Raw genomic sequence first — 27,825 nt, 5'->3', positions numbered from 1 at the left:
GAAGAAGAAGAAGAAGAAGAAGAAGAAGAAGAAGAAGAAGAAGAAGAAGAAGAAGAATAGGAAGGAGAAGAAGAAGAAGAAGAGGGAGAAGTAGAGGAGTAGGGGCTCGTGCGCATCACAATTCCGGTGTTAGCGCTGTAAGCCCTGTCGCGCTCTCAAACGGGTATTCCGTGATTTACTCCTCTGCAAATGAGTTGTTTCATATTTCTCCCCCTCTCTCTCTCTCTCTCTCTCTCTCTCTCTCTCTCTCTCTCTCTCTCTCTCTCTCTCTCTCTCTCTCTCTCTCTCTCTCTCTCCATCCCTCTCTCCTCCCGTGTGTGAGTGTATGTCGGTTTCAGGGATAATTTGCATCTATTATCAGCTTTTCATCCCATTGGCTTTTCCACGCACACAGATAAACGTGCACGGGAGCGCGCACACGTACACACACACACAAGGTCTATTGCACTTTTTTTTGCGCCTGCGAGACTAGATATTCTCCCGGAGTCTAGGAGCTCCGTGCGCCTGTGATAATATCAAATAGGTAGAACAAGAATAAGAAGGAGAAAAAGAAGAGGGGTGAAAGAGAATGGATGCAGCAAACAAGAAGGGAGGACTGTGTGTGTGTGTGTGTGTGTGTGTGTGTGTGTGTGTGTGTGTGTGTGTGTGTGTGTGTGTGTGTGTGTGTGTGTGTGTGTGGATGGGGGGGGTTAATGAGAATTCTGCCGCTTTGCATCTGATCAAGTGCACACAAACACACGCACGCACACACACAAGCACATACAAGCAGAGATTGCTTTTTTCTTTCTTTGAGGCTGAGACTGTGGTTGGTGGTGGTGGAGGTGAAGGGGGGGGAGGCTCATTAATTGCTGAAGTGAATGAGGCCCGAAAATGTCAGGGAGCCTATATGCGAGAGGGGTGAACACTGAGGATAGAGATGGTGGTAGTGGTGGGGAGGGGGGGCTTCCTAATTGGTATTGGTTTTAACAAGTACCAGCCTATAAATGTAATTGAGATTTTAAAATGAGTTGTCAGAGCCGTTTCTTGTCCCCTTATTCTAATCCGAATGCTGGATATAGACGAGCTCCTGGACGCGTTCTGATCATCGTATACTTTTATAAATATGATCTCCATAAACATGTAAGGAGGGCCGGGGAGGCTAATAGGCTAGGAGAAAGTGGCTGTAAACGCTTTAACAAACTCTAAAGCTCCATAAAGCGGGCGGCCAGTGTTTGCTTGTTTACGGCGGAGAAACAAAAAGGAGGTTTTTACGACGCGCCCTTTGCGCGACCGGAGGCCGTAAACGCCTCATCCCTGCCCGGTATTTCATTGTAATTTTTGCCTTGTTTTCCATATGACTGTGATCCTTCCTGCTGCAGTGTAAGCTGAGGTAGAATGCTTGTCTACCTTATGGAAAGGTTCTATGTGTCCTGTAGAACAACCGTCGCTTTGAAACAAAAAGTTATTTTTGACTTTGATGAAGTCTTTATTAGTAGAGCAGGCATGGGAGTTCCCGAATTTGAGGAATTAGTGATGGCGGTTCCTAAGAGTGACTTAAGTCAGATTTCCTCTTTTGATAATTCTGTTCTGGATCAATCAATTTATCTCCAACATGGATTTTTGAGCCTCATATCAGCCAAATATTACCCAATATTGTGCTTATTTAGATCATATAACACTGACACAAGAGGTCCAAATGTTGCCCTTATTACACTGTGCTGTGTTAAATCAGCTGATTGTACGCCCGACTTTCAAGAGGTAATTGCTGCAGTATTTTTCCAATTTATAGACAAGAATATGATCTTATTTAAACTTCCCCACACCTTCCAATAAAGTGTTTGCGTATGAGCTCTGCTGTCTGCATGGTGAGATGTAATCTATTTTTTTAAGTCACATTTTCTGACCACTTTTCACGCGCCTGGAAGCTAGACTGAATACACACATAACAAGAAGCGGCCTTAATGAACATCAAAGCAGCCGTAAATAATTCCACACTCACCCCATTTGATGTAAGAAACCATCAAAAACTAGATTTCACCCCTCGCCTTTATGCGTCACTTCAAATACGCACTAATTAAGCCATTTGCACAGTGGAGAGAATGGATTTGTCCGCTGCAGCATTGGACATATAACCTCTTTGTATGTGTGGAGATACTCATTTCAACATGTTACCCGAGGAAAAATGTTTAACCACAAGCATGCACACTCCTTCCCCGTACCTGAACACATCACAGAGAGAATGGCTAAGGTGTGAACGTCCTTGGTGTTAATTTTGCACCAGGAAAAACAATTTCCTGGTAGCATATCCTGCAGGCCTGTGATTTCCCAAAGCCTCAACCCTTCCTCTTAATTCCGTGTGAAAATGACCTGCTTCAAATATCAGAAAGCAAAGTAAAAAAGTGGCCTAATCCCCTCACTTCTTCTTAGAAACACCCCCTTTAAAACACATTAAGAAGAGGAGTAGGCTACGGCAAGTTTCACCCCCTTTAATGTGAGAGTCTTCCACGAGGGCAAGCAAAGCCTCAGAGGTCTGGTCTTATCCGTGGAGCACGAGCGCCATCAAGCGGCGGACTGCGGTAAGGCCACGGGTGTGAGGGGGGAGGGGGGGTTGGCCTGTAATTCGGCTTTATGGTTCTGTTAAACCCACACATAAAGCTAAAGCTGCTTTAAAATAACTGCGGATGTAATTGGAGGCCAGATGTGAGGGTTGGTTTGAAATGAGAGGAATTCAGACGGATCTGTCACATAACACGAAATATTGAAGGAAAATACATTTTTAATAAAGTGAATGAGTTTCAACACTACAAACCATTGTGTTAAAAATGGTACAGTATGCGTCATTTTAGCACAGTAGCAATACTGGGTTAACTATAGGCTATAAAGACAGGTCTTAAATGTATCTTAACTTTACATACCGGAAATGTTTCATTAAAATCAAAATTCGAAGGTAGATTACATTGAAATTAAAATGATTTGAATTCTGTAATAAGCTTACTTTCTTGAATTTGTTTCTCAAACAAGCCTGCACAACAAAATTACAGCACAAAAGATAAACCAAAAAAATTAAAATAAAAATAAAATTAAAAGTAGGATAGTATTATTAATAATAATGATTCTAAAATTGATACTGTAAGAAACCATTTTTGTACAATATTGCCTACTGTACATTCTATTTGACATAATATGTGTATTAAAAAATTACAATATATATTTAATGTTTTGTTTTTTGCCGTTGGCTCATTATGCAGAAACATATATAGGAAATATCATATATAATACATTTCAGCAAAAATACTAAAGGTCTAAGGAAATCACAAACACACTAAACAACATGGTTCATAATCCATTGTGATTTATTTGATTTTGTCTTTGCTTCTGTTTGGTTTTAGGAGATTCTGAAAATCTGTTATGGATCGCTGCATTTAAAGATACGAAGAAAGAAATCAGAGTTCATGTGATAAAGCGGACAAAGAAACTGTGTGTATCCCCGCTGTAAAGTTCTCTTCATCCCAAATAAACACGTTTTGTTACTCAGATGATGGTTGCTTTTAAGTGTGTGTGTGTGTGTGTGTGTGTGTGTGTGTGTGTGTGTGTGTGTGTGTCTCGTTTGTGCAGATTGCTAAATTACAGGCTGTAAACGGACTGTAAAAGCGGCTGTTACTGTCATCCAAAGAAAATGCAGCTCAGATCCTCAGTTTCACCCCTGCGGAAAACAACGTGCATACAGCATCACACCAGTGGAAACAGGGGAGATAGCGCAACATTTACAATATAAATAAAGAAAAAATTATAAAAATAGATTAGATTAAACTTTAATGTCATTGGCAGAGTCCTGGGACACTTCTAACCAACTGCAAGAGAAGCAATAACGTGCATAATATGTATAGTCAGTGATGTAAAGTATATGAATATGACAGATATGAAATGCTAAAGTATGAACAGTAATAATATGTATAAGTATACAATAAAGAGCAGAACTTTAGTCATTATTATATAGCCTACTGGAAAATAGTACAGATAATTACATTACAGAACAGTATGTATAATTTCGGAGAACACATACAGTAGGCCTATATATACATGTAGTATACATATGAACACATGAAGTCCTGCAAACTTATCATAGCCCTTCAGACAGCATGGATGTGTCCATGTTCCAACATCACAGACACCGAGGTCCGCTGAGCCTCAGGCCGGAAAAGAAGCGTGTGAGCCGGCCACAGCTCACCCTGTCTGCGGGGTCATCCGTCTGGGTGTTTTTATTGTAGATAGTAGGATGCATCTGAGTGAGACAAAGAGAGGTTGGACAAGAGAAAAAAAACACACACACACACACACACACACACACACACACACACACACACACACACACACACACACACACACACACACACACACTGCGAAAATACCCCAATTGAGCCAAACGGCAACAAAAGCATAAAAGTCCCAAAACTGAAAGAATGAGGAGGAGGAGGAGGAGGAGGAGGAGGAGGAGGAGGAAGGAGACGTTTCCCCTTGCAACACAACAGTTCCACAAAATCAAATAAGGAACATCCCAACATGTAGCCTACTTAGAACATCCAGGCCTTTCCTCACTTTGTATTGTTAGAGGAAGTCTAACTGACATGTTCTCTGCTCTTCAGAAACAAGTAAATAAATAATGAAGCAGGGGGGTTTGAAACTTTCCCTCTAATATTCCCTCTCTCTGTGTCTTTCCTCACCTCCTTCTCTTTCTTTCGGCGTGTTTGCTTTACAGCCGTTTAGTTCTTAACCTTCAGAAATGTATACGCTATAAACTTTTATTGCCGTCATATTCTTTTATTGCACCGCTCCGCATTGGATCCGCTTTCTCTCCTCTGCTCTCCTTCTCCGTCTTCCTCTTTGCTCAGTTTTACGACAGTCGGCGGCTGCTGCTTCTTCCAGCCCCGCGCGCATCCGCTCCCGCATCCCTCATCACCCCTCCTCATTTTTTTTTTTACCCGTGAGCTCGAGACCCCCGGTGCGTGCAGCACATCCTGCTCCTCTCGTGCTGTTCGTTTCCATTTTTGAAAATAGGAAGTGTGCAAAACAACTGACGTGAGAACGAAGACGAAGAGAGAGCTGATATCGGCCCAAAGGGAGACATAGCCCTGGAGTTTTTTTTTCAAAGTGAAGTCAAATAAAACAAATGAAACTTTGACGGCTTGTTCTGACCTGGAGGAGTCCACTTGTGGTTTTACAATTACAGAAGAAATGGATGCAGGAAGCTTCATGTTTCCTGAGAAGCTCCACCGGGCAACCCGCTGCAAGAAATCAAACTGCTCTGAGATCTGTGGCTCTGAACACTCCTGCTGGATGTGAATCCTCCGGAAGAGACGCAGCGATGGACTGTGGAGGGGAATTGTCAAAGTGAAGAGCCAACAGGGGACAACTTCATCAGAAACAGATAACACGAGACTGTCTGCTGCAGGTTGAATTCTTAATTTGACAATTTAGCAGGGAAATAACGTATTTTCTTAGTTATTATTTGTATTTATTTGTATTTTTTTTCTTATATTTCTTTTATTTCTTTCATTTGATTCAATTAGGCATGTTAGGTATGTTAGGTATTATATTTGATGTCTTTTTAACTACTGTTGTACTATTGTATTGTGCAAGTGACCATCATTTAAAGCATACATTTAAATAATTATAATAATTACAAAGTGTTTTTTACACATGCACTCATTATTTTCTTTCTAATTATTCTATTTTATGTTAATATTTGTAATATTTGTTAAATGTCTGATTTAATCAGGCATTGTGAAATTACAACATATTGTATATTTAATGAATACATTTTGTAAGTCAGTATTATGAAACAAACTTACAATTATATATCTATTATTATTATTTAGATAAATCTATATATATATATATATTTAACAGCTAATCCATTAAAATGCAATTCAGTTATTTCATTTGTTAAATAATTTTCCTTTTTGACTTTTTTGGTACTATTTATTCTTTTTCTTGAGCAAATGACAAAGATCTGCAACATTTAAATAATTAAAAACAAGTGTTATAAAACATGCATATTTTGTTTGAGGCTATTTGTACACACATGCTTATAATTGTTTTATCCTTGGTCACTTTTGTTCTGCTCAGTCTGATCAGCTGTAACAGTTGCACACACTGTTATCATGAATTTATTTGATGACATTATCATTTTGTTTCTTCTGCCCAGTCAGATGCAGCTGTAACATGTGCACACACTGTTACCATTGGTGTATTTGATGTTAATATGATATCTTTTTTACATGTGCACAGCAGTCTGCAGTCTCTCTCTGTTAACGAGTCCAGGCTGAACGGATCCACACAGCCGTTTGTATCTGAGGAACTATAACTCGAGAGAAAAATGTATGAATATGAATCATATTCTCTGCTGCTTGAGGACATATAGAAGCTCATTCAGAGTGAGGGGCCAGGGAGAGCCGCTAACACCCACAGTGAAAGTGTCAGTGAAGCCGCTTATTATCTGCACACTGTTTTAATATGAGAGGATATAGGGAGGACATATTGTTAGCCTGGGTTGAAATATTCATTTTGCCTGCAGCACAGGGTTTGTCTTGGGCAGCTCATTTAGTTTCTGAAAATGTCACTAAAATGATGGAGCCTGCACTCTTTTAGCTGCACTGTTAAATCACTGCACAATGAGGCTCTGAATCTGGACTTCCCATTGCCTCACAGTTTGGAGGAGGGGAGATGGGGGTACAGGGGTTAGGGTTGTTGTATGTGTGTATTTTGTAAATTGTGTAACTTTTTATTTTCATTATATTTTGTATTATATTATAACTTTTTATTTTTACTTTAATACTTTTGTATGCATGTCACATATGTAACATAGGTAACATTAAGCTGTCTGTGGATCTTTTTCTGCTGTGTACATTTCCCCTCTGTGGGACTAATAAAGGTATTCTGATTCTGATGTATGGGTTCCCTTTAACAACTGACCCCAGACCAGTGAGAGGTAGGAACTTCTTTAGAAACCAAGTGAACACTCTCCTGGTCCAGGTATCTGCTGGTGCCTACATTTGTATGGGTGTCAAATCAGAAGCAGAAGGGTTTGGTATCCCGGGAAAAACAGCTTTCTTGACAGTTGCTCTATTTTTGTCTGAGAAAAATAGTACAATTAAAGAGAAAACACATATTTCAATAAATACATTAAGTTAAAGCAGGGCTGTGCAACAAAAAGATTTGAAAAGAACATACCAAATAATATATAAAAAAATAGAATACAAATATGTATGTACATTTAAGTAGGTCAAGTATTAATGTACAACAGTAAAATATATGTGTGTACAAGCATAAGAAGTTCAAGTTACATTTCCAATATAAGACACATTTAAATAGAAAAATATTTTGATAAACATAAGAAGTAAGAAGAAGTTATAGTAAGAATGCGCAATAAAAAGATAAAATGAAATAAAGATGTTTGTATAAATAATAACGTTGGATAAGCAATATGAACATGAACATAAATATATAAATGTGCGTATTGTACGACAATATTTAACATGCATATTGCAATAAATACAGTGGTGCTTTGGTAATATTAAGATATGAGTGCTGAATGTCACAGTGGAAAGTGCTTCCCTCCTCTCAGTGAAGCTGTGATTGTAGGATTACGGCCACCTCTCTCCTCTCTGTTTGATGGGGCCCTGCAGATGTGGCCGTCATGTCTCCCTGGTGTTTCTGTGCCGCAACCCCCCCCCCCAGTTTGGTGTAGCAGCTTGCAGTTGCTGTCCTGAGGCTGCAGCACAGTGCAGGGTTTCTGGATTTAATGAAGCTCCGACCCCGCTGCACCTCAGAGAACTTTCACAATCATCTGCCGTCAAGTCCGCAGATGGTTTATGGGATGGCTTTGTTGGGGCCCGATCCTAAATCTGCTCAATTCCTGAGGCCTCATTGGTCAGGGCCCAGGGTGCAGCAGAGAGGCTGTTTGCACTGCGAGCACGCTTTGTTACGAAATACAAAAATAAAAGTATCTCTTTATTCCAAAAGCCATAGATAAAACTAATGAATGGTTTATAACACATTATACACTGACATGTTAACTTTGATTTAATGTCAACAGAGTTTAAATAACTGTATTAGGTTAGTTGAAAGCAATAATATTAAGTTCAAATAAAAAGGATTAGGTTCAACTTAATATTATTGCTTTAAACTGATCTACTACAGTTATGTGACATTTGTTGACATTTAAATAAAGTAAACGTTTCAGTTTTGTCAGTGTAACAAACTATTATAATCTGATTAAAGAGTATTGTTCAGTGTGTTTCAATGTATTTGTTAAAACTATAGCTCCTCGTTGATAATCCTTCCAACTGGCATACAAACTGTTAATCCATGCTCAATAACATACAATACTTTTCCAGCAGATATAGACATTTGAGGTGTTTGTGAGTTCATTTCTGGAGAACTATAACTGTTCTTTTAACATTCATAAAGATTCTGAAAAAGCTCTTTCTTTTAAACCACTACACAGATGCAAACAAGCACACACACAAGTAGCAGATGACCCTACTCTTTTGCTAAATGAAAAACCGCTGTGCTCAATCTGAAACACATGATCTGGTTTGGGCTTTTTCAGAAAGACATTGTAAGTATGAATATATTGACCAAACACAACACATAAGACCAGTTAGCACCAGGGCCGTCCCTGGCCAACATGAGGCCCCACGCAAAGTTATATGATGAGGCCCTCTGTTTCGCGAGCGGCGTCGTCGTTGTCGATGGGGTGGGGGGGTGCTAGTGGAGCCTCGCAGCGGCGAAACCGTGCCGCACCACACTAATTGCGCCGCATAAGCGCATAGGTGCACCGCATTTTCGGCTCAGTTGAGGCACCCCCCCGCAAGATTAGGCCCCCTCCGCAAGGTGAGGCCCCACGCAGTCTGCATGATCGGCCTGTAGGGAGGGACGGCCCTGGTTAGCACACACTGATGAATACATGCTTTTCTCTCCACATTGTACAATTAGCAAAAGTATACTAAAGTATAAAACACTTATTATGTCTGAATAGTAAATTATGTTTAAACATCGCTGTTTGTCACTAGGTTCATAGGAACAGGTTTTGAAAGGCAAGTCTCGATTTTTATTAAAACGATAAAAACACTGCTGAAGGTTAATCCAATGGTTAATCCAATGTGTCTGTGTCACGTTGAAATGATTACTGATAATCCATCATTCCATTTTTATGTCAAAAACGGAGATTTCATATTAGCTGCTAATGATAGCCACCAGAGTGTATCGCAGCTTCCGGTTCTGGGGCATTCTGGCTGCGCATCACTCATTCACCAATTGGTAATGTTTAGATGGATTTGAGGAACTTCCCCTCGATTCTATTGGCTCTAACGGTTAAAAAGAGATGTCAATCATCAAAATCGAACGAGGGGGGCCAGAGATATGGAAAATGCACCCAAATGACCCCAGAAGTGGTTTATTTTTTCTAAATCTCTCTAAAAAGGTCAAATTTCACTTGTTTTGCATCAATCTTGATACAGGGTACTTATTATATGTTATAGTTTGGATTCCTAAAGCTTTTAGTCTACTATCCCATCATTCAAGGGTAGTTTTCACTATAAGTAATGGTTTATTTTTGGACGGACACAATCATTTACATTTGTTTACTATGTTCAATCTGAATTTACTTTAAATTAAAAACATCTATATTGATTCTGACACTTCTACATCCAACTCATAGATGTAACCTTGCTTTGAGAAAAAAGATTATTAATTTACCCCTTTTAGAAGTGAAGATATGGTCATTTGTTCTGGGAATGTCATTTTCGAGCCTGAGACCTGAAAAACAGGCTTGGGGCTTAACAGGTTGATAAAGCACAAGATCACAACAGAAGTTTTCTCAAGACTCTTTTCACAAAGAGCAGTTCTAGAGTGAACTCTTTCCGTGTGTCATTATTTGGTTATAGTTGTGCAGATGGGTTTCAATAATTGTACTTCATATAATTTCAGTGTGTTAGCAATCAAAAACACAGCTGATACTTGAAACATAATATAACAGCTGTTTCCCATATGATTTGATGTGCGTTCAAACACATTTCTGAAGTTTGGAATCACCTAGGACTTGTGCATGACAATAGTTGATCTATCATTTCACACGATATACGTTCAACTGTGCAAAATGTGCTTTAATCTACACTATAGTGAATCCTCACACCATATTTATGAAGTGGTTAACGTTTAGATGACTTGTTAGCAGGAGAGCGTTGCTAATGCCAGACTGTTAGAACATTCCTACTACTGATATTACTTGCTTGTTTTAACAGTGTCATTACTCCACTATTGCAAGACAGTTACACATGCCAGTGAATTAGGACATGTTCTTTAGACACAGTATACTTTCATTGTTGTTTTTACGGGTACATTTAAATAAAGAGACATTGTCTAGAAATATATGTTAAAGGTAGGGTAGGTAAGTTTGAGAAACCGGCTCGAGATCGCTAGAATTTGAAAATACACAACCGGAGAAAATCTGCCACTTCCTTACAGAGCCCCTCCTCCAACACACACGAACGCGCACATGACCAATGAGTGCACGAGATAAGTTTGTGCACAGATGGAAGGCTGACAGGCAGGTAGGCCATCCAGTTATTTTAGCCGGGCCGGCTAAAATGATTGGTCGTGCTTTTTACAGTATTAAGGCTTCCACAGATGCCATTTTTTTATGGATTTTTTGTCAAAGCACTTAAGATATTCATTGCTATCGGGATGTTAAGAGCATTCCATGGAATATAACAACAAGTGTATCTCGAGCCGGTTTCTCAAACTTACCTACCCTACCTTTAACGGACTGCATTTATATAGATTTTTTTCAGTCTTACAGTCTTGCAACCCCTTACACCGCTTTTACCTTTTGAAGTCAGCATCCACCCATTGACACCCATTCATACAGAGGCAGAGGCTGCTATACAAGGGATGTTGACTGCAGGCACAGGGAATCAAACCATTGACACCTCAATTGGTAGAAGATCTACCACAGTTGACCTTGTGAAATATTATCTGTTTAATGATTTTTAGAACAAATCTTTGACTGTTCTGTTTGGTCAAAACCTTCCAGTTGGGTTAGTTATAGGGAATTTGGACCCATGACCTGGAGCAGTATCAATAACACTGGCATGACTTTGCAAGCTATACTCACAATGGCAACATGATCAGAATATGTATTGAAGAGTGTTGCAGGAATGAGTCCAACAACCTGGGAATTAGTTAGCATTTTGCATCTTCCCTTTCAATGGTTTCTGAATGTGTTTTTGGTTAGAGGCCTTTAATAAGGTCAGTAGCTTACAACAAACTGATGATATTTTAATGCTTTTGTTCCACAACATAAAATATGTCAGTAAATACCCCACTGGTGAATGTCTGAAGCATATGTGTCCTATAAACAGAAGTGGCAAACAAGTGGCTAAATAAGACTACTAAATGTCATCAAACTGGAAATTAGCCCCTTTTAGCTTAGCACTGGTAAAGTCATGATGTGACCACAATGTAGTTTGTTTATAGCATTATGTTTGCTTTTTACTTCTGAAGAATGCAAAAGTGTTTCAAAAAAAATATGTACAGATTATCCTGCTGAACCAAACCTGCATGTAACAACCCACTGAGTTTATCTTTCCTGCAATATTGCAAAATCCAATGGAAAAATCCCATTGGACTTTGTTGAGGGGCCCTTGAGATACTAACTTCCGGGCCAGCCTTCTTCTGGAGATTGTATTTATGCTTTGGATAAAAGTGTCTAACAAGTAACATGTAATGCTTCAGATATAAAGATTATCCTGCTGAACAAAGCATGTAAGTATCATAAACATGTGCCACAGAGCTTCAATGGAAACAATCCCATTTGTAAAGAGCCCTTGTGATGCTAACTTGGCCTATATCTGCATCACTATTACTTAATATGTTGATGCCAGTGGCGTAACAAGGTTGTGATTGGCCCCGGTGCAAATATTGTTTTGGGCCCCCCCCCCCATCGCCCCAAACATAAGCGCACACTGATGCGCTCACACACGCACGGACATCAGTGGCGGCACCAGAGATTTTCTTTTGGGGGTGCTGTGGGCTAGCTTGACGTTTCACAGAGGGTTCTCAAACATTTAGGGTTTTCCCTTAATCTACCGGGCGCTACAGTGGAATTTTCTACTGCTACACTCCCCACACGCACATACACAATATATATACACTTGTTACAATGAAGGCTCGATAATCAGCTCACGGCATATAGGTGTAAGCATAGGTAAAGTGCTATTTTTATAAGTGGGGGGTGGACCTAATATCCTCTGGGGGGTCCGGGGGCATGCTCCCCCGGGAAGATTTGCATCAATCTGGTGGACTCAGAGAGCAACATGAAGAGATCTATCGATACATCTCTCAACACCCATATGAAACAGAACTGTAAACAGATTTACTTTTTCTTTATGGATATTTTACAAATCACTACCCTTTTAAACTGTATTCTTGTTTTATTGTCATATAGTATTTCCAAATTGTTTTTCATTTATTCTTATTTTTTTTATACCTATAATGATCATATGAAGGTGTGCCTCGGAAATAATTGTTTACATAAATCGTGACCAAACCGTTTGAGACCCACTGAGATAACTTAGACTAAGTAAACTATCTAAACACTCAGAGAGTCCTTTAGCTCACCTGTCCCTCAGTCTGACAGGAGAGGACATTCCCTTCACCTTGTTGTAGAAACAGCTCCTTATATCCGTTAGAGCAGCTAGCTAAACAGATGCTAACAACACGGTCCCTGGCACCGGTGAGCTCTCTCTCTCTCGCTCGCTTAATCACACTAAATGCACGCCTGCCACACACACACACAGAGCCGAGCTTGAATGAAACACAGAGACCCAGAAGTACTTGTTCTGTACTGTGGCATATTATTTTCGAATCAATACTTTTTCAAATTATGAATTTCACACGTAAAAATAAAAAAAGACATACATTTATTGGGGGTGCTTGGGGGGTGCTATGGCTATCCTAGGGGGAGCTTCAGCACCCCCTAGCGCCCCCCTGGCGCCGCCTATGACGGACATACACAACCACTCAGAATAGAAGCGCCACATGTATAGGCTATCAACAACAGCCTGCCCTGGCCTCAGACCACCACAGCCTGACAACGGCACAGCGAACTAAGAAGAGGATTAAACCTGTTTCCTTGATGTTTGTCTCTGGGGAATGGGCCGGTAGGCCTACATAGACCGGTTGCTATAATATAGCTTTTGATCTTGGCGTCGGGGGTCTCAATAGCGCCATAGAGTCCCCTATTGGTTGGGGCCCTTGGGGGAACTGTTGGACCACCGCCGGGCACAGCCACATCCAGCCTCTCCTCCTGGCTGGCTGGAGAAGAAGGTTGCACAGCCACGGCCACGGATACAGCTTCACTTGTGGAGCTAGATGGCAATGATGGTGGTGAGCTATCGATAGCCTCCGGCTCCGGCTGCCGTTGCACATCCACATTGCTAACGTTAGCGCTCGATTTCGAGGACGATGTATGACAAAAACTCTAATTTTGTCAGTTTAGCTGTTACATCTCCTTGCTCTCTTTCGTCCTTTCTCTTTTGAGCGCCGCTCTTGTGCTTTGGTTTGCTGTACATTATAAATGCAAGCTATTACATTTTTTATAATGCTGCCGAACTTGCTGCTGCTAGCTACAGTACAGTTCAGGTTGATTAAACGGTTTGCTCGTCACACGAGGTATCACATGACATGAAAGGGAGCAAGGTCATTGGACAGACAAATTACACATTAATTTAGGTTGCTTGGTTACTTTGAAGACTGCGTGAACCGGTCAATGCCATTGGGGCCCCAAAAAGAAAAAAAAAAAATATATATATAAAATAAATGTTTTTTTGTTGTTGTTGTTGCATGGGCTCCTGGCCGGCTCTGGGCCCCGGTGCGTTGCACCGGCTGCACCGTCGATAGTTACGCCACTGGTCGATGCTGTAGTGCTAACAAGGATACAGTTGAAATTGCTACTCTGCTTCTCTTGCTCTTCTGTTGTAACTTAGTGTCATATCTTCTGCTTCTTTTGCATAAACATCTACATATGGCAACTTTTACCAGTCACAGTTCCTCTGTCTCATTCTAACTCTGTCTTCTTGATGTGAGAAGTCGGGGAGGAAGCAGATCTCCTGCAGCTCTCCTCAGACTGTGTGTCTATCAGAGACAAACACAGGAACCGCAGCGGCTTCACAAGCTCCTAATGGACGGATGACGACGCCTCTAATGAATGCACTCATCATCTGTGTGGGTGGGGGGGTGTTTATGGCTTTATGACAGTCTTTTGGTGTTGCAGCCAAACAGACGCCCCGGTCCTTAAAGACTCAGGGTTTAACTGAAGAGACACATATTTTAAACACATGCTGCCCCATCCGTTCCTCTCTTCACACAGAGAACAGATTGGAGGAGAAGGGAAAGGAGAAACTTTCCCACTCTAGGAAAAAGGAGAATATTGCATTACTTTTCATTTCAATAAGTAGAAATTCAACGACATGAAGCATGATGGTACTGTAAAGTCTCTTCTTTAATCCAGCATCAGCAGTGCCATCGCACAAAACAACAACAACACAGAGACAGACAGAAGAGAAGAACATTTCACAAAGAGGGAGGATCAGAGTCTCTGGAGTGTGCCTGCTGGTTGAATACTGCGGCCATATGGCTTAAATGCGCCTTGATAAAAACAATTTAGGAAAAATAAAATTACTCCTTGAGGTTTTTCTGTATTTATCAGCAGGACATACTCCAGAAACTGTGTTCCAACAGTGAGTAGAGGAAGTACTGGGACAGGAGGCGGAGAGCAGAAAGTAACAGAGTTATTCAAATAAAAAGTATAATTTATATACATATCTTCATTTTTATCAAATCGTTTTGTCTTCTTTATCCCAATACTTTTAGGCTACAACAAATCAGACTGACTTCAGAACAGACAGTCGGCACAACATGGAAAACAGAATCTAAAGAACATGACAGACACAATAAAAGAAAATCATCTATATTACAATAAAATGCCATATCCCAAAAAAGACAAAACAATAACCAACCATTTTAAAATCATCCAACAAGAGAGACGATGTTACTCAGTTTATATACAATAAATTAGAAATATTTCCTATCAAGAAACTTCTATTTAGTCTGTTTAAATGTTCAGTAAGCATTCCCTTCCGACAGATTTAACACACAAAGAGCAAGACGACGAAATGACGAGGAATGTGAGGCATGCGCAAACCATGTAAACATGTTCTCGTAATTAGAGGATTTGATGCTTATCAATAAAGTCTAAGACAAAAAAGGCTCCATGTAGACCCGTTCGTTTCTGCGCAAAAACGACTAAATGAATAAAGCATGGATTAAACTGGAGGCAGAATCCACGCAGCTGTGCGTAAACGACATGTATGCTTCTAATTTTTACAATGGCGGTGCATCATTTGTGGTTTTCAACAAACACACACACACACACACACACACACACACACAAACGCGCAGTATTGTAAAGCCAATGTGTTGTTTATGATCCGTCAATAAAACTGCCATCGGACGCCATTAACTACACCGACACTTCAAATAACGCCGGCCTTCCGACACGGCCTCTTCATATTTTTTACTTTCAGATCAATACAATTCTGCATGAACTGAAATTTAACCAGATAATAGTTATTAAATACGGACCCTTTTGCTGGAACATTTCACGTGGGAGTACATATTTTACGTTATGTCCTTTTATATAAAAGCGTTATAGAAATTCTAGGAATGATATTTTTCTAGGCTAAAACAAACCGAAAGATGATTTAGAAATTGTCAGTAAACGTGAGCGCATCAGGATTTTTATTTTCGTTCTTCAGCTGAAGCGCAGCGTACATTTCCTGTAATGAGAGAGACCCGCCTTGCATAGCAGATAATACACAATATACTGTCTGTACAAAAATAGAGCAGATTATTTCTCAAAATGCATTCGAAGACCTACGCTGAATAAAGACTGTAAAATATGGACAGAGAATTAAAGTAAAGTACATTTTAACTTCGCGCGAACTGGAATCTGAAACAAACATGTATAACATTATCCCTGCAAATAGCTTGTAAACTAAAGTAATTAGCCAGTCAAATGAAGAAGTGTAGAGTTGCCTGTTTAATGCAGTTTGAGAGCGTTGGACGCGAGGTGCAGAATCTGAGAAAAAAACGAATTGTGCGATCTGGAGCATTTTTGGAGATCCCCAAAAGCAGATGCGTAAAGCGTAATTAAAACAAAAAGTGGATGGATATGATTTTCAAATCCGGAGCGTTGTGCTGTGTCTCCTCTCAGATAATCTGTGCTTACTCCAAGCGGACGGGACGAGTATCGATATCCGATATAGGCCTCAGCACTCGAGCAGAGCCGCCGCCGCAGCGCATAAAGCATCCCGGAGCTGAAGGGCGGCATCCAGCGTATCGACAGCAGCCTAATCGGAACCCCAGTTGCTGAGTCGGGTTAACACCCCCGGCACCTCATCACTTCCCACCCTTATCCTCCTCCTCCTTTTCGGGTATCTGCTCATTACTTAGGCCGACAACCGGGAAACAAACGGCAGATAGCTGCTTGTATCAACGTCCACCATCAGGCGCTTTCTAATCAAATTCTGCAAGCCAAGAGAAAAACCAAGAAAGAAAAATGTGTGTGTGTGTGTGTTTGCGCGTGTGTGTTTGTGTGTGCGCGTGTGTTTGTGCGTGTGCGTGTGTGTGCTCATCTTGCTTATTAATGGCCACGTGAAACCCGGTTTCTTCAGCTACGGAACAATAAATAACTAAAAGAAGAGTAGTACTGGAGAAAAATAAAAACCCTCCCCACACACGGCATCACCAGGCAACCTATTTAAAGTCTGATCTGTGAGATTTTACCAAAGCCTCAAATGAAGACGTGTTTACGAGCTTCCACAAGTGTGTGTGTGTGTGTGTGTGTGTGTGTGTGTGTGAGTTTGCGGTTAAGACATAAGCAATATGGGACTTTATGTTGGTGTATGCGTGTGTCATCGCCACTGAGAGTCCCGCTAGTCCTTGGGATGGTCCTTGCTCTGTTTCTTCATTTTCATCCTCCGGTTCTGAAACCAGATCTTCACCTGCCGCTCTGTCAGGTTGAGTGCTCGCGCCACCTCATGCCGCCGGTCCCGCGTGAGGTACATGTTGAACAGGAACTCCTTCTCCAGCTCGAGCGTCTGGTATTTGGTGTACGGGCATCGCTTCTTCCGGGAGGAGCGTGCATGAAGCCAGTTTACCGAAGGGTCAGCTAGAAAAAAAGAGGAAGAAGCAGAAAATGTAATAAAGGTCTCCAATCCTGTCTTTGGGGGGTTTATAACCATATTTCTCTGTGCGTAAAGGCTTCGCTCGGAAACACCTGACTCTGCAATTGACACTGTGGTGTGTGAACTAGTTTTATGGTGAAAAAAGCAGTAATTTGACACAAGGTGTTTTGTTGACACTGCATGGAGGACAGACAGCTTCACCCAACCTACAGTCAGCAGAAAAGCACATGGACACATTAACGTGAACAGCATCTTTACAAAGAGGGATTTTCACAAAATTGCCATTGAAAAACAAACACACTTCAAACCCCCTACTGATCGTTTTTTAGTTTTATTCATTTACAAATCATTAGAACTTAGACGGCACTATAGCTCTGAAAGCCGGTTCTGACCTTAGAAAATTACACCAATTTAATTCCGAATTTAAGTACAATTATTAAAAAGCAAAACAAATCTATTGCTACCTCTTTTAAGGTGACCTTCATTGCATGACTATGAGAACAGGTGATACCATATGGCAGGAGGCATTGTGTGGTTACTTGCTAAATCCCATTTAATGACAGAAAAAATGGAGGATGCAAATCAGGGGAAATGTTTTACAGGCCTAATATTGGTTTTCTTCTTGTTTGCATCAGAAAAATAATCATCTTGTAGCCCAGCACACTGTCACTGCCTCACTCTTAATCTCTAATAAATGAATAAACAGAAATGTATGGCCCTGATGGGAACAGACAAAAAAATATTTCTTGCCTGCATCCTTTGTCTTTCATTAAACTGTCAATATTAGAATAATTAAAATTAAAGACTTTGTGTTCCATTTTGCCTCATCAAAACTCTGAAAAGCTCCAACTGGCTCAAGATTGTTGAATTGTGCATTTGAGATTTTAATAACAGCATTGTAATGCATAAATGAGGCTCCTAAATTGGCTGTTCTTCATTTTCGGCGGAGAGAAAGTTTTGAATTATCGCTTTGATTCTTTTTTCATCTGTCTCTATTTCTTTCTTTCTTCCAATTATCTGGTTTGCCAGACCTCCCTCTTTATAGCTTTCAGACCGATGTAATTAGCAGAGGATTGTTGTTTGGATGCATGGCTCTGGTTTAGGGCTGAAAGCTATCTGCTCTTCCCCTCTGCAAAGCACCAGGTATCTCAACTATGAGGCAGCGTTAAGACACAGTTGGCCAACACAGACTCCTAAATAATCCATCATGAATGACAATGGCAGTTTCCATGCCTTTCACACTATCTTGCAAATATAATCAGTTAACTAAAAACCTGAGAATAGACGTTTATTTTCTCTGCTATATTTAGCAACATTTTAAAAGACCAGATCTGCTTATGATTCATTTGCACTCACACCTCTTCTAAATAAAACCCTTAACCATGAGCCATCCTTCGCTGTGGTCAGGTCAGGATCCTCCACTCAATCACAACCGTCAGGCCAACCAAGCACCAGCTACAGTCTCTAAAAGAAAAAAAGAAATGCAATGCAACGCGAAACATCTCTGCCTTCTCATTAGCCAGAACTAGTTCTTACATTTGAGTTGCTGTTACAAAAGCTTAAATACCATCTCCTATGAGAAACAGCAGTAAGGGGCAGCGAGCAAAGCAAGACCACAATGGAATGACTTTCTTTAAATCTGCTGTTTCTGCCTTTCTGATGTCAGCAGTATAATTCCAAGTCGTTGTACACCACCCAGATGTGACTAAAAGAGGATTAGGGTTGGTTTAGGGTTCGGGAAGAGCACTGGATTTATGTTGAGTCATTGGCTGTCTACCAGAGGCAGTGTAAGTCCCAATGAACGAAACACAGCACTCATTCAGTCTAATCATCATGCTTATTTTGGGGATATGACTTCCATCGAAGTCAGTTTGGGTGACATTGGGCCCAAAAAAGCATCTCATTGTTGCTTTAAACTGCAAAAAAGTTGGCATTAAGGAGATTTCCTTCCCTTATGTCAAATGCATCCTCAGTTATCTAAAATGGCAGAAAGGATGACCCTATCACTCACATGTCATGGGAAAAGCCTGAACTTCAGCGACTTTTGATGGCAAGAGAAAAGCTTTAAAGTCACATGTGTCTTTTCTTGAGAAGTCTCTGCTCTAACTTACATTATCATATTCCAGTGGAGGCTTCATACTGTATGTCAATTTCACTAGAAATATTTGAATACTGTGACAGTTCTTCTTGGTGTCATGCCAAGAAGATTGACATAATAAAAGCAGATGGCGTTCATAATGGTTCCCAGTTGTGGACAAAGAACTGTTTTGTGTGGCGCTAAGCCATGTTAGCTTTATTTTTGATGAAGTACATTAGCATTTAAATGTTTGACATGCAACATTTAAACCAGGAAAATACTAAGATTTAAAGAAAGGAATCATGGAAAATGGAAAACTTGTTAAAAGATAAAATGATGATATACTAAGTTTCCGCTTAATGATCAAATGTTTGACCTTTTCAGTCCAAACTGAGTCATGGTAATAATGGAAATACCACATCTGATCCATCACCAAAATGTAATTTATGAGCTGGTTACCAAACTGAACCAACGCAACTGTCTCATACATCTCCTAGAATTCCATAAACTGTCATCACTGGAAATGTATTTTCATGTTTATAAAACTTAGAGTTCTGCTCAACGCCATTTGAAATGATCAGATAAGATGAATAAGGACATAGGATCATTTAAGGTTGAAAAGGTATGACATCGCTATTTAAGATGTACAAAACAAACTATGTGGACTGAAAAATGTTGGTGTTCTAGATGTGAACAAACCAAAGCAATGACAGTCCTACCTGATTTAAAAGACGTGTTGCTAACCCTTGATAAACTTACTACACTTAGTAGGCTATCAAGTGTAACAAGGCCTTGAGAGGTTTGCAGAATCTGTGAACCTAATCTCTTTTTCTGGTTTTTCTGTAAATCATATTCAGAAGTTGGTTACAGAAGAATATCTCAAAGACTTCCATTGATGTTCTCGGAGTCACCCGGCCTGTTCCTTTGGGGATCTGACAGAATATATCCTCCCTGTGTTAATCACAGCAGCCCAGTTAGTTAGCGGCCATCACCAGTAAATATGTCCTTAATACCCTCTGAAATCAATTCCCTGCAACATGGCCCGCATGTTAAGCTTCGATTTCATCTCAGGGCAGAATAATGCCTGGTGGAGAGGTGAGAAGGGGGTGGGGGTGTGCAGCGCTTTTGTCACACCGTAAAGTGGGTGCTTTGCATTCCTCGGGTGTATAATCACCTCCAGGATCATCCATTACCTCCGGAGCTGTGCCGCGACCGTGGCTGTCACCCGGGATGACAAACCGGCGTAGGGGGGTTAGGAGGAGGGGTGCTGCTGGTGATGGTGGATGGCATTGACTTTTTTCTCCAAGTTGCAACAGTAAGGATGTGGACAGATGAAAAGAAGGATATGGGTGGGGGTTTATAGTTTGTACAGTCCTAGCTTGAAGTTGTCTTTAGGCTACAGCCTTGTATCTGCTGGGATGTCACTTGGACAATCATGGACGAAAAGATAAAAAATGGTGTAAAGCTACGTCCCTGCGGCACGATGTGTTCAATTGTAGGCCAATGTGTGTCTTTGCTTGTTTGTGTGTCTGTGTGTGTGTGTACACCATGATGAATGCTGCTTGCATTGAAACAGTATCCGAAGACTAATATCACATCCCATCTCTTTCTCCCTCCCTTAGCAATTTCCCCCTAATAGTTCCAGAAATTGACCTCTCATATATCCCAAAGGCACGTTATTACATTTCCAGAAGCCGTATTTTATTCCCCACCAACCCCAACCCTTGCACCCCACCTCGCCCAGCCACCAACAGCAACACGCCAATTAATGGGGTTCTTCACCCGGCGTTATAACTTAATAAACTTCAGGGGTAATAACTTTCTCATGCTGGCCGGCAGCGGCAGCGGCAGCACAAAGGCTGAAGTGTAATCTTGTAGTTTATTCTGGATGGCCGCCCAGCACCAGTCACACAAAGAGAATCTGTAGCTGAATGCCAGCGTTGACTGGATGTGATGTTTGGAAAGGTACGATTCCACTGATGTTATTCAAACCGCAGACAGTTTGAGTACCAGAGGGAAACTCTGCCAACAGTTATGCTCCAACATGCAGATACTAATCATTTCTCAGTCTCGAATGGAAAGAGCATCAGATACAACTTGTTTCAAAGATTCAGGGTGGATATTTCCACTTGTACCCATTACTAGATGTTGCTGATCGTAGGATCCTTCACAGTGCCCTCCTCAAATGAAAAGTTCTGAATAAGGAAGCATTACGTTTCATCGTGGATACAATTGTTATTCTGCTATGCATGTTTCCCTTTTGGCAACACATATGAGCTAACATATATATATATATATATGTAATATATAACGTGATAATCTAGGATTTTGGCTAGCTGCTTCCTGTTTCCAGTCTTTGAGGTAAATTAAGCTAACAGGCTACATACTGTACTGTACAGACATTAGAGTTGCATCAATCTTTCCCCAGAATCTCAGACAGTTAACTAGCACACCAACACAAATGTCAAACGATTACGTTAACAAAGATCAAAACAGTCATTGGTTTAACCGTCATAATGGCTGATAGCATTCTGCCATTGCAACACAAATAAATCAATCCCAACATAACCAATTGAAATCCTCTTCATAATATGTCCAATTAAATGCCTTTGAAGGAGACAATTCATATTTACACAAGACACAGGAAAGAACATTTTTTTTGTATTACCTTGCTGAACTTCCCCTTGTAGGATTTATAAAGAATGTCCTTCTTCCTCTTCTACTAACCTAAGGTTGCACTAACCATTATTTATCCCGGTGTTCTTATAGTAACCATTCAGTGAAGATACTTAGGGTTAGAGCAAGGGTGATTTTATTTCGCCTGCATAGAGAAATATTGGCCCCCATAGAAAATGGCTGCCTTGTGAACAAAAGAAACTGGACTGGCTGCAGCTCCCCTAGTGGCGGCACAGACACACTGCACACCAAACAACAAACCACAAGAAAGAGAAACTTTCTCTAATTGAAAAGACTCTCAGTTGTGCCTGTTTGAACATCAGAGTCCATTACAGACAAGCCTTCATTACCACCGAGCCAGACTGGAACACAGTGATGATTCAGACTGGAGGCTCTGATGGATGGCCTGCTTACATGCTGTAATAAGGCTGTGTGTGTGTTTGTGTGTGTGTGTGTGTGTGTGAAAGGGAGAGAAACAGGGAGATAGAATAGTGTGTGTGCCAGTGTTGCTATAACGTGTGTAGCTCTATATGATACGTGATATTATCTGCGAAACTTTATGTACCATCAGAGCCAGAATAATTCAAATAGTTTTAAACTTGGTGCTATGGAGATAATGTTTGTTCTGTCAGTGATGATGAATTGCATTTTGCACACGTTTTTTAAAATTGTTAATTGTTATTTGCTTTAATACCTGTATTTTAATAACACATAAGCTATTTTATTTGAACTGATTGTATATGCAAACATTGTAAATAACGTTTTAAAAAGCCAAAGTCTCTTTCCCTCTACAGCTGTGTGTCTCTGTGTGTGTGTGCGTGCGTGCGTGCGTGTGTGCGTGTGTTTTTGTGAGCGTGTGTGTAGTATTTGCAATTTGTATTCCCCTGTAAGGCCAAACGGTCACGTTTACAGACGCATGGATCAGAATCCTCCGACACAAAGTAGATTTATGGGGCGGGATTAGAGGAGGGAAACAGAACCCTTCACATGCTGGCTTGCTTAGGGAAATAAATAAGAAATAGGCCTACATAAAAAAATATCAAATTAATATCTTTCCAGGGAGCCTTTTTCTGTCCCGCCCAAAATAAGTCAAGAAGGTTTGGAAAATACCTCCAAACCGAGCCAGCACATGATGGATATAATGTTGCTGTTAGCGGGTGCAGACAGAACAAACCCGGGTTATATGGAGAACCTCCGCGGCTCTACATCAGGATGACTGCTACTTTATGACAGGTCCAATATTATTATTATTACAGAGTGAACAGATGAGTAAAACAGCAAAGGCGGCTGCATGACCCGCAGCCTACAGACTATAACAACACCAAGCTGAATTAGTGTATTGAAGTCAATCTGCTGCCTAACGCCTTCACATAAATAATGAACCCCCTTATTTTATAAACAATAACCGAACTTCGAAGGTTGCAATACATTCTGTAACAGTGAATACAAATATGAGTTTTATTTGATCACATAATACTAAAAAACACAACATAATTCACAATTTTACAGCTTAAACTCCGTAAATAGGGGCCTAAAGGCGATTATAATCGTATATCTTGGCCTCGGCACTATCTACAAATAATCTGCTCTTCACTTCCTGACAGTGACAGACGCCCTGACTGCTTGATTGCTATATCATTTTTAGGACAGCCCATGCATATGGCTGACATACATTTAATAGTTTCAGCTGATGGAGATGTTTGAGATTGGGGGCGGGAACAAAGCGTTATCCTTTTATGTTTGCATTTCTTTGCTTCAGAATAGTGACAATACAACAGAAATATGAAGAATAATCCCAGCACCCCTCCTCTCAAGAATATGGGAAATGACAAAGCAGTTGATTGCAGAATGATTATCAAGGCAGTATGGCCTTTCAAACGCATAACTAGGCTACATAGCATATTAAATACCGCGTCACTGGTTACCCTAGCCTGTAAAGAGAAACCGCGGCCTGCATGTCCATGGTGACGGCAGTAAAGCTCTGGAGCTCATGTCTCCAGACATCGCTTCTGACTTCAGTGCATATGTGGTGCGTGAGTGAGCAGTGGATATGGAGCAGGAGGCCTACAGCTCGAAAAGGTCTGATTTGTTTGTTCCAAAAGGGATTTACACAGTGTGACTGACGCGAGGAGCTTTAATACGCAATGGAGCGCGGACACAAACTCATGTGCGACACAGAGAGATTAATAAAGCCCATGCGACCTACAACCCACCTGCAGTAAAACCCTAAAGTAAAATGCAAAATCAAATCCGAAGCACCATCCCACTTGAAGCTTTTTCAGCAGTACACATGCCCTGAGCAATTACTCGTTTTTTTCACGATAGCTCATAATCAAACAATGATTGTTTTTACACAAGCATCTGTAATTCCAATTAAATGTATATATTTTCTGCTCATGAAGATATAAATCCATATGTTTTTTGTTGACAGTTTCCGAACTCACCATCAAGATACTATCAAATCGTCAATTCTTTTTAAACTGGCATATTGTTGCAAAACAGCGTGAATCGTATTACTAAGAAATGCAATGCAAGTATCCTCTGACCACACCATCCAACTGTGTTATGTTTAGGGTTAGGTTAAATTATATAATATAGTAACCGGTTCTAGTTATTGTAGCCTACTAGTTTTAATTAGGCCTACTTAGCAAGTTGTCCACTTATTGTGTCCACCTCTTGTTTGTTTTTTGTAGTAGCTTCCACAGAATTGCGCAGGGAACAGAACAGAGATTGGTTTATGTGACGCTACATAATACAGTTAATACTGTTTATAGGCTATCAAGAGTAATCCGTTACTGCAGGAGCCTGCTGCTAACACAGGGATGATCCGGGCTAAATATCTCAGTAAACTTAGGAGAGCAGAAGGTGGGGGCACTTTGGCACTCCGGCTCTTTGTTCTTGTTTTATGGCGGCATTAAAAGCATTTACAATCTCCCTCTCTCGTTCCGCTCTCTCCTGCCTGCTTTAATAACTTACTTTGATCCGGGACGTCTTTGTCCTCACTCCCATCACAAATGTCCTTATTTTCTTCGAAACCTGCTCTCGGGATGGCGGCCGGATGGAGATTTAGCTCGCGCGCGGCCGTGGACGCAGACTCCAGGATGTACGTGGTGGTCTCCTGCTGGATCTGTCCGCTGAGTTTAGTCGGGATCTCTCCGCCGTGGTGTCCGAGCTGAGGCTCCAGCTTGACCTGCCCCGCCTGGCCCTGCCCCGGGACAGCCTCGGAGCCGCGCGGCGCGCAGTCCAGCCATGAGCGGAGGTAGCGTGTGTCCGCGGCGGGCACGTGCTGCGCTGGGATGTACGGGTGGTAGACGGTTGGGAGGCCGCTGGCCCCGTGATGCGGGCTGAACGGGCTCCAGGAGGAAGAGAAGACCGGGGGCTTCGGCTGGAAGCTGCAGGACGGGTAGGACTCCGGGTGGGGGTGCTCGGGCTGCCTCCCGCCCGCGGCCACGGAGGAGCTCGAGCCGGAGTACTGGTGGACGCCGGGAAAGCGAGCCGGGGTTGAGAGTTCATCGCTCTCGTGACTTATGATGGAGTCCACGTAATAGTTGCTCAAAGTCCCAGAAATGGACATTCTCGGACATTATCCGCGAAACGCCGCGAGTTCACTAAATGGAAAACAAGAAGAGAGACATTACGAGATTTTACTCTTTGACTCTCTCTCTTTTTCTCTTTGCTTGCTCACCCCCTCCCTCTCCCTCTCCCCCTCTCTCTCTCTCTCTCTCTCTCTCTCCTCTCTCTCTCCTCTCTCCTCTCTCTCTCTCTCTCTCCTCTCGTCTCTCTCTCTCTCTCTCTCCTCTCTCTCTCCTCTCTCTCTCTCTCTCTCTCTCTCTCTCTCTCTCTCTCTCTCTCTCTCGCCCTTCCTTCCAAACAACTTGCGCACTATAGCGAAACAAAGTGCTACAGCCTCGCACTGTGCGCGGGGCGCAAACTGATTGGCCGGACTTTTTTCTCCGAGCCTGATAAAGCTTCAATGGAGCGTAAATCAATAATGCACCCCCCCTCCCCTTTTTCCCTCTCTCTCTCCTTCTATCCCACTCTCTTTCTCGCCATTTAATAGATTGCACCCCCTCTGAATAAATTGTCTTGTTTATATGCAATATGCAAAATGAACAGCTCGTGCGTATATCTAGTCTGTGTATCTATGGCTGCTGTCAGAGTGAGAATTACACCAAACTGTTAAATTATGCTCGGTCTGGGCAGCGCGGAGACAATGGCTGACAAATAAGTGGCGCCATTATTTTTATGTATATATTTATTTATGTATTGATATGAACCTAATCAAAATAGATGCGCGTGCATCTCAGTGTGACGCGCACTGTACACATTACCGGGAGCGTGAGCACTCTTTTCTGTATTGTGTGCAAATCAATCTCAACATCATTTAAACGAGCTGATAGCCAACAGCAGCGTTGTGTTATACCCAAGACAAGACAGACAGTTAAATTCACACCTATGTGTGGGTAAAGATTTACCCACTTTCTGGATACACTCGGAGTGTTTTTCCGTGAGATGCCTGACACTGTTTTATTGGCAGATTAACAGTCATTTTTGTTAACGAGCGCCATTAAATCGGGCCCTGCGTGGTTATGCCCCTTGTCTTTACAGCGCAAACTACTCCAACTACTTTTTGGGGTCCGTTTAATACCATAATAAAATCCTACATCAGGGCGGCTGCTTTGGTTTATAGGGCTGATATATGGCCTGTGGGGCTGCAGCCTCTCCCCCGGTCTGGTAAAGGACGCTTCTCACTCAGCGGTCAGGCGGCCACGGGTACACACAGCCTGGACAGGAGCAGGGAGGGACTGAGGCTCCTCCTGTGGCCGAAGAGAGGGTCACCTGGCCCCGCTGCTGTGCGCTGGAGCTCCCGGTGCTTTCCTCTGCTGCCCAAAGCCTCTCTTGGATCAAATCCGTCACTTGGCTTTTAATGAGGAGACTGAAGAGCATCAGCAGACCGGAGTCCAGACATTTGACTTCCTGCTGACCTTTATCAAAGTCACCGGGATATAAGTCTTAATATTTCTTTATAATGAACACAGACTTGGACTCTTTGGGGACGACAGGCTGCTACGGGGCTATAAATCCGACCTTTGCAGCTAACAGCATTATTTACGACGATTACATATAACTACGCATTGCATATGGCGCAGTTAGTTACCAGGATGAAGGTAGGCTACAGAGCAGCTTTGAGATCTGCTGAGGAGAAGTGATGAGTTGGACCAGAGACACATTTCAGGAGCTGCAACCAAAAGGAAACAAAACAAGAGTCCTTTAAACACCAGGCGACTCTGGTGCTCAGCTTTGGCCTTTGAGCTTGAATGCAGCACATTCCTCTGCCCTTCCGTCTTAAAGGAACAATCTCCAGCTCATCTGGACAGCTTCAAATGGAACACGGCGACCCAGTAAGCACCAGTCCGAACATATACTTTATTAAAGGTGGATGCTTAATCTGGGATAAATAGGTGCGTAATTTCTCAGCTGGTATGAATGAGCTTTTATTCAGAAAACTGACGAAAAAAGAAATAATAGTAACAGTGTTGCGTGTTATAAAGTAGTTTTCTGTCTTACTTGAGTAAAAGAACACACACTGTCTGTCAGTTTAACCCGTAAAGGATTTTGGTTTTCGTTCTTCTAATCTTAACCCTGCACTTCACGCACTGTTCCCGGTCAATTGTAAACTCCTAACACCAGGTTTTGACTTTGTTTTCCAGTTATAGAGGCTCAGGATTTTTTGCAGTGAAAATGGCCTCTCCTCAGACCGCAGGTTGAGGGAATTTTAATTTT

At 41.6% G+C, this 27,825-nt stretch overlaps 1 protein-coding gene across 1 annotated transcript; it reads right to left on the bottom strand.

Annotated features, from left to right (window-relative positions):
• Positions 1 to 14,534: 14,534 nt before the first annotated feature.
• hoxb9a (homeobox B9a) lies at positions 14,535 to 25,705 on the bottom strand. Its single transcript, XM_034113578.1, has 2 exons — positions 25,018 to 25,705; positions 14,535 to 17,272 (listed from the first exon to the last, which is right to left on the bottom strand). The coding sequence occupies exons 1-2, from the start codon at positions 25,613 to 25,615 to the stop codon at positions 17,037 to 17,039; spliced, it is 834 nt and encodes a 277-aa protein (XP_033969469.1). The 5' UTR covers positions 25,616 to 25,705; the 3' UTR covers positions 14,535 to 17,036.
• Between the last annotated feature and the right edge of the window lie 2,120 nt (positions 25,706 to 27,825).

This window comes from Trematomus bernacchii, unplaced genomic scaffold (genome assembly GCF_902827165.1).
Source record: "Trematomus bernacchii unplaced genomic scaffold, fTreBer1.1, whole genome shotgun sequence".
Taxonomy (NCBI): Eukaryota; Metazoa; Chordata; class Actinopteri; order Perciformes; family Nototheniidae; genus Trematomus; species Trematomus bernacchii.
This window is presented reverse-complemented; position numbering and strand designations above follow the sequence as displayed.

Coding starts and splice junctions, on each gene's coding strand:
- hoxb9a (XM_034113578.1), bottom strand. CDS start 25,615: ATGTCCATTTCTGGGACTTTGAGCAACTATTACGTGGACTCCATCATA. Junction 17,273..25,017: donor CAAAGACGTCCCGGATCAAA/GTAAGTTATTAA, acceptor CTTTTTTTCTAG/CTGACCCTTCGGTAAACTGG.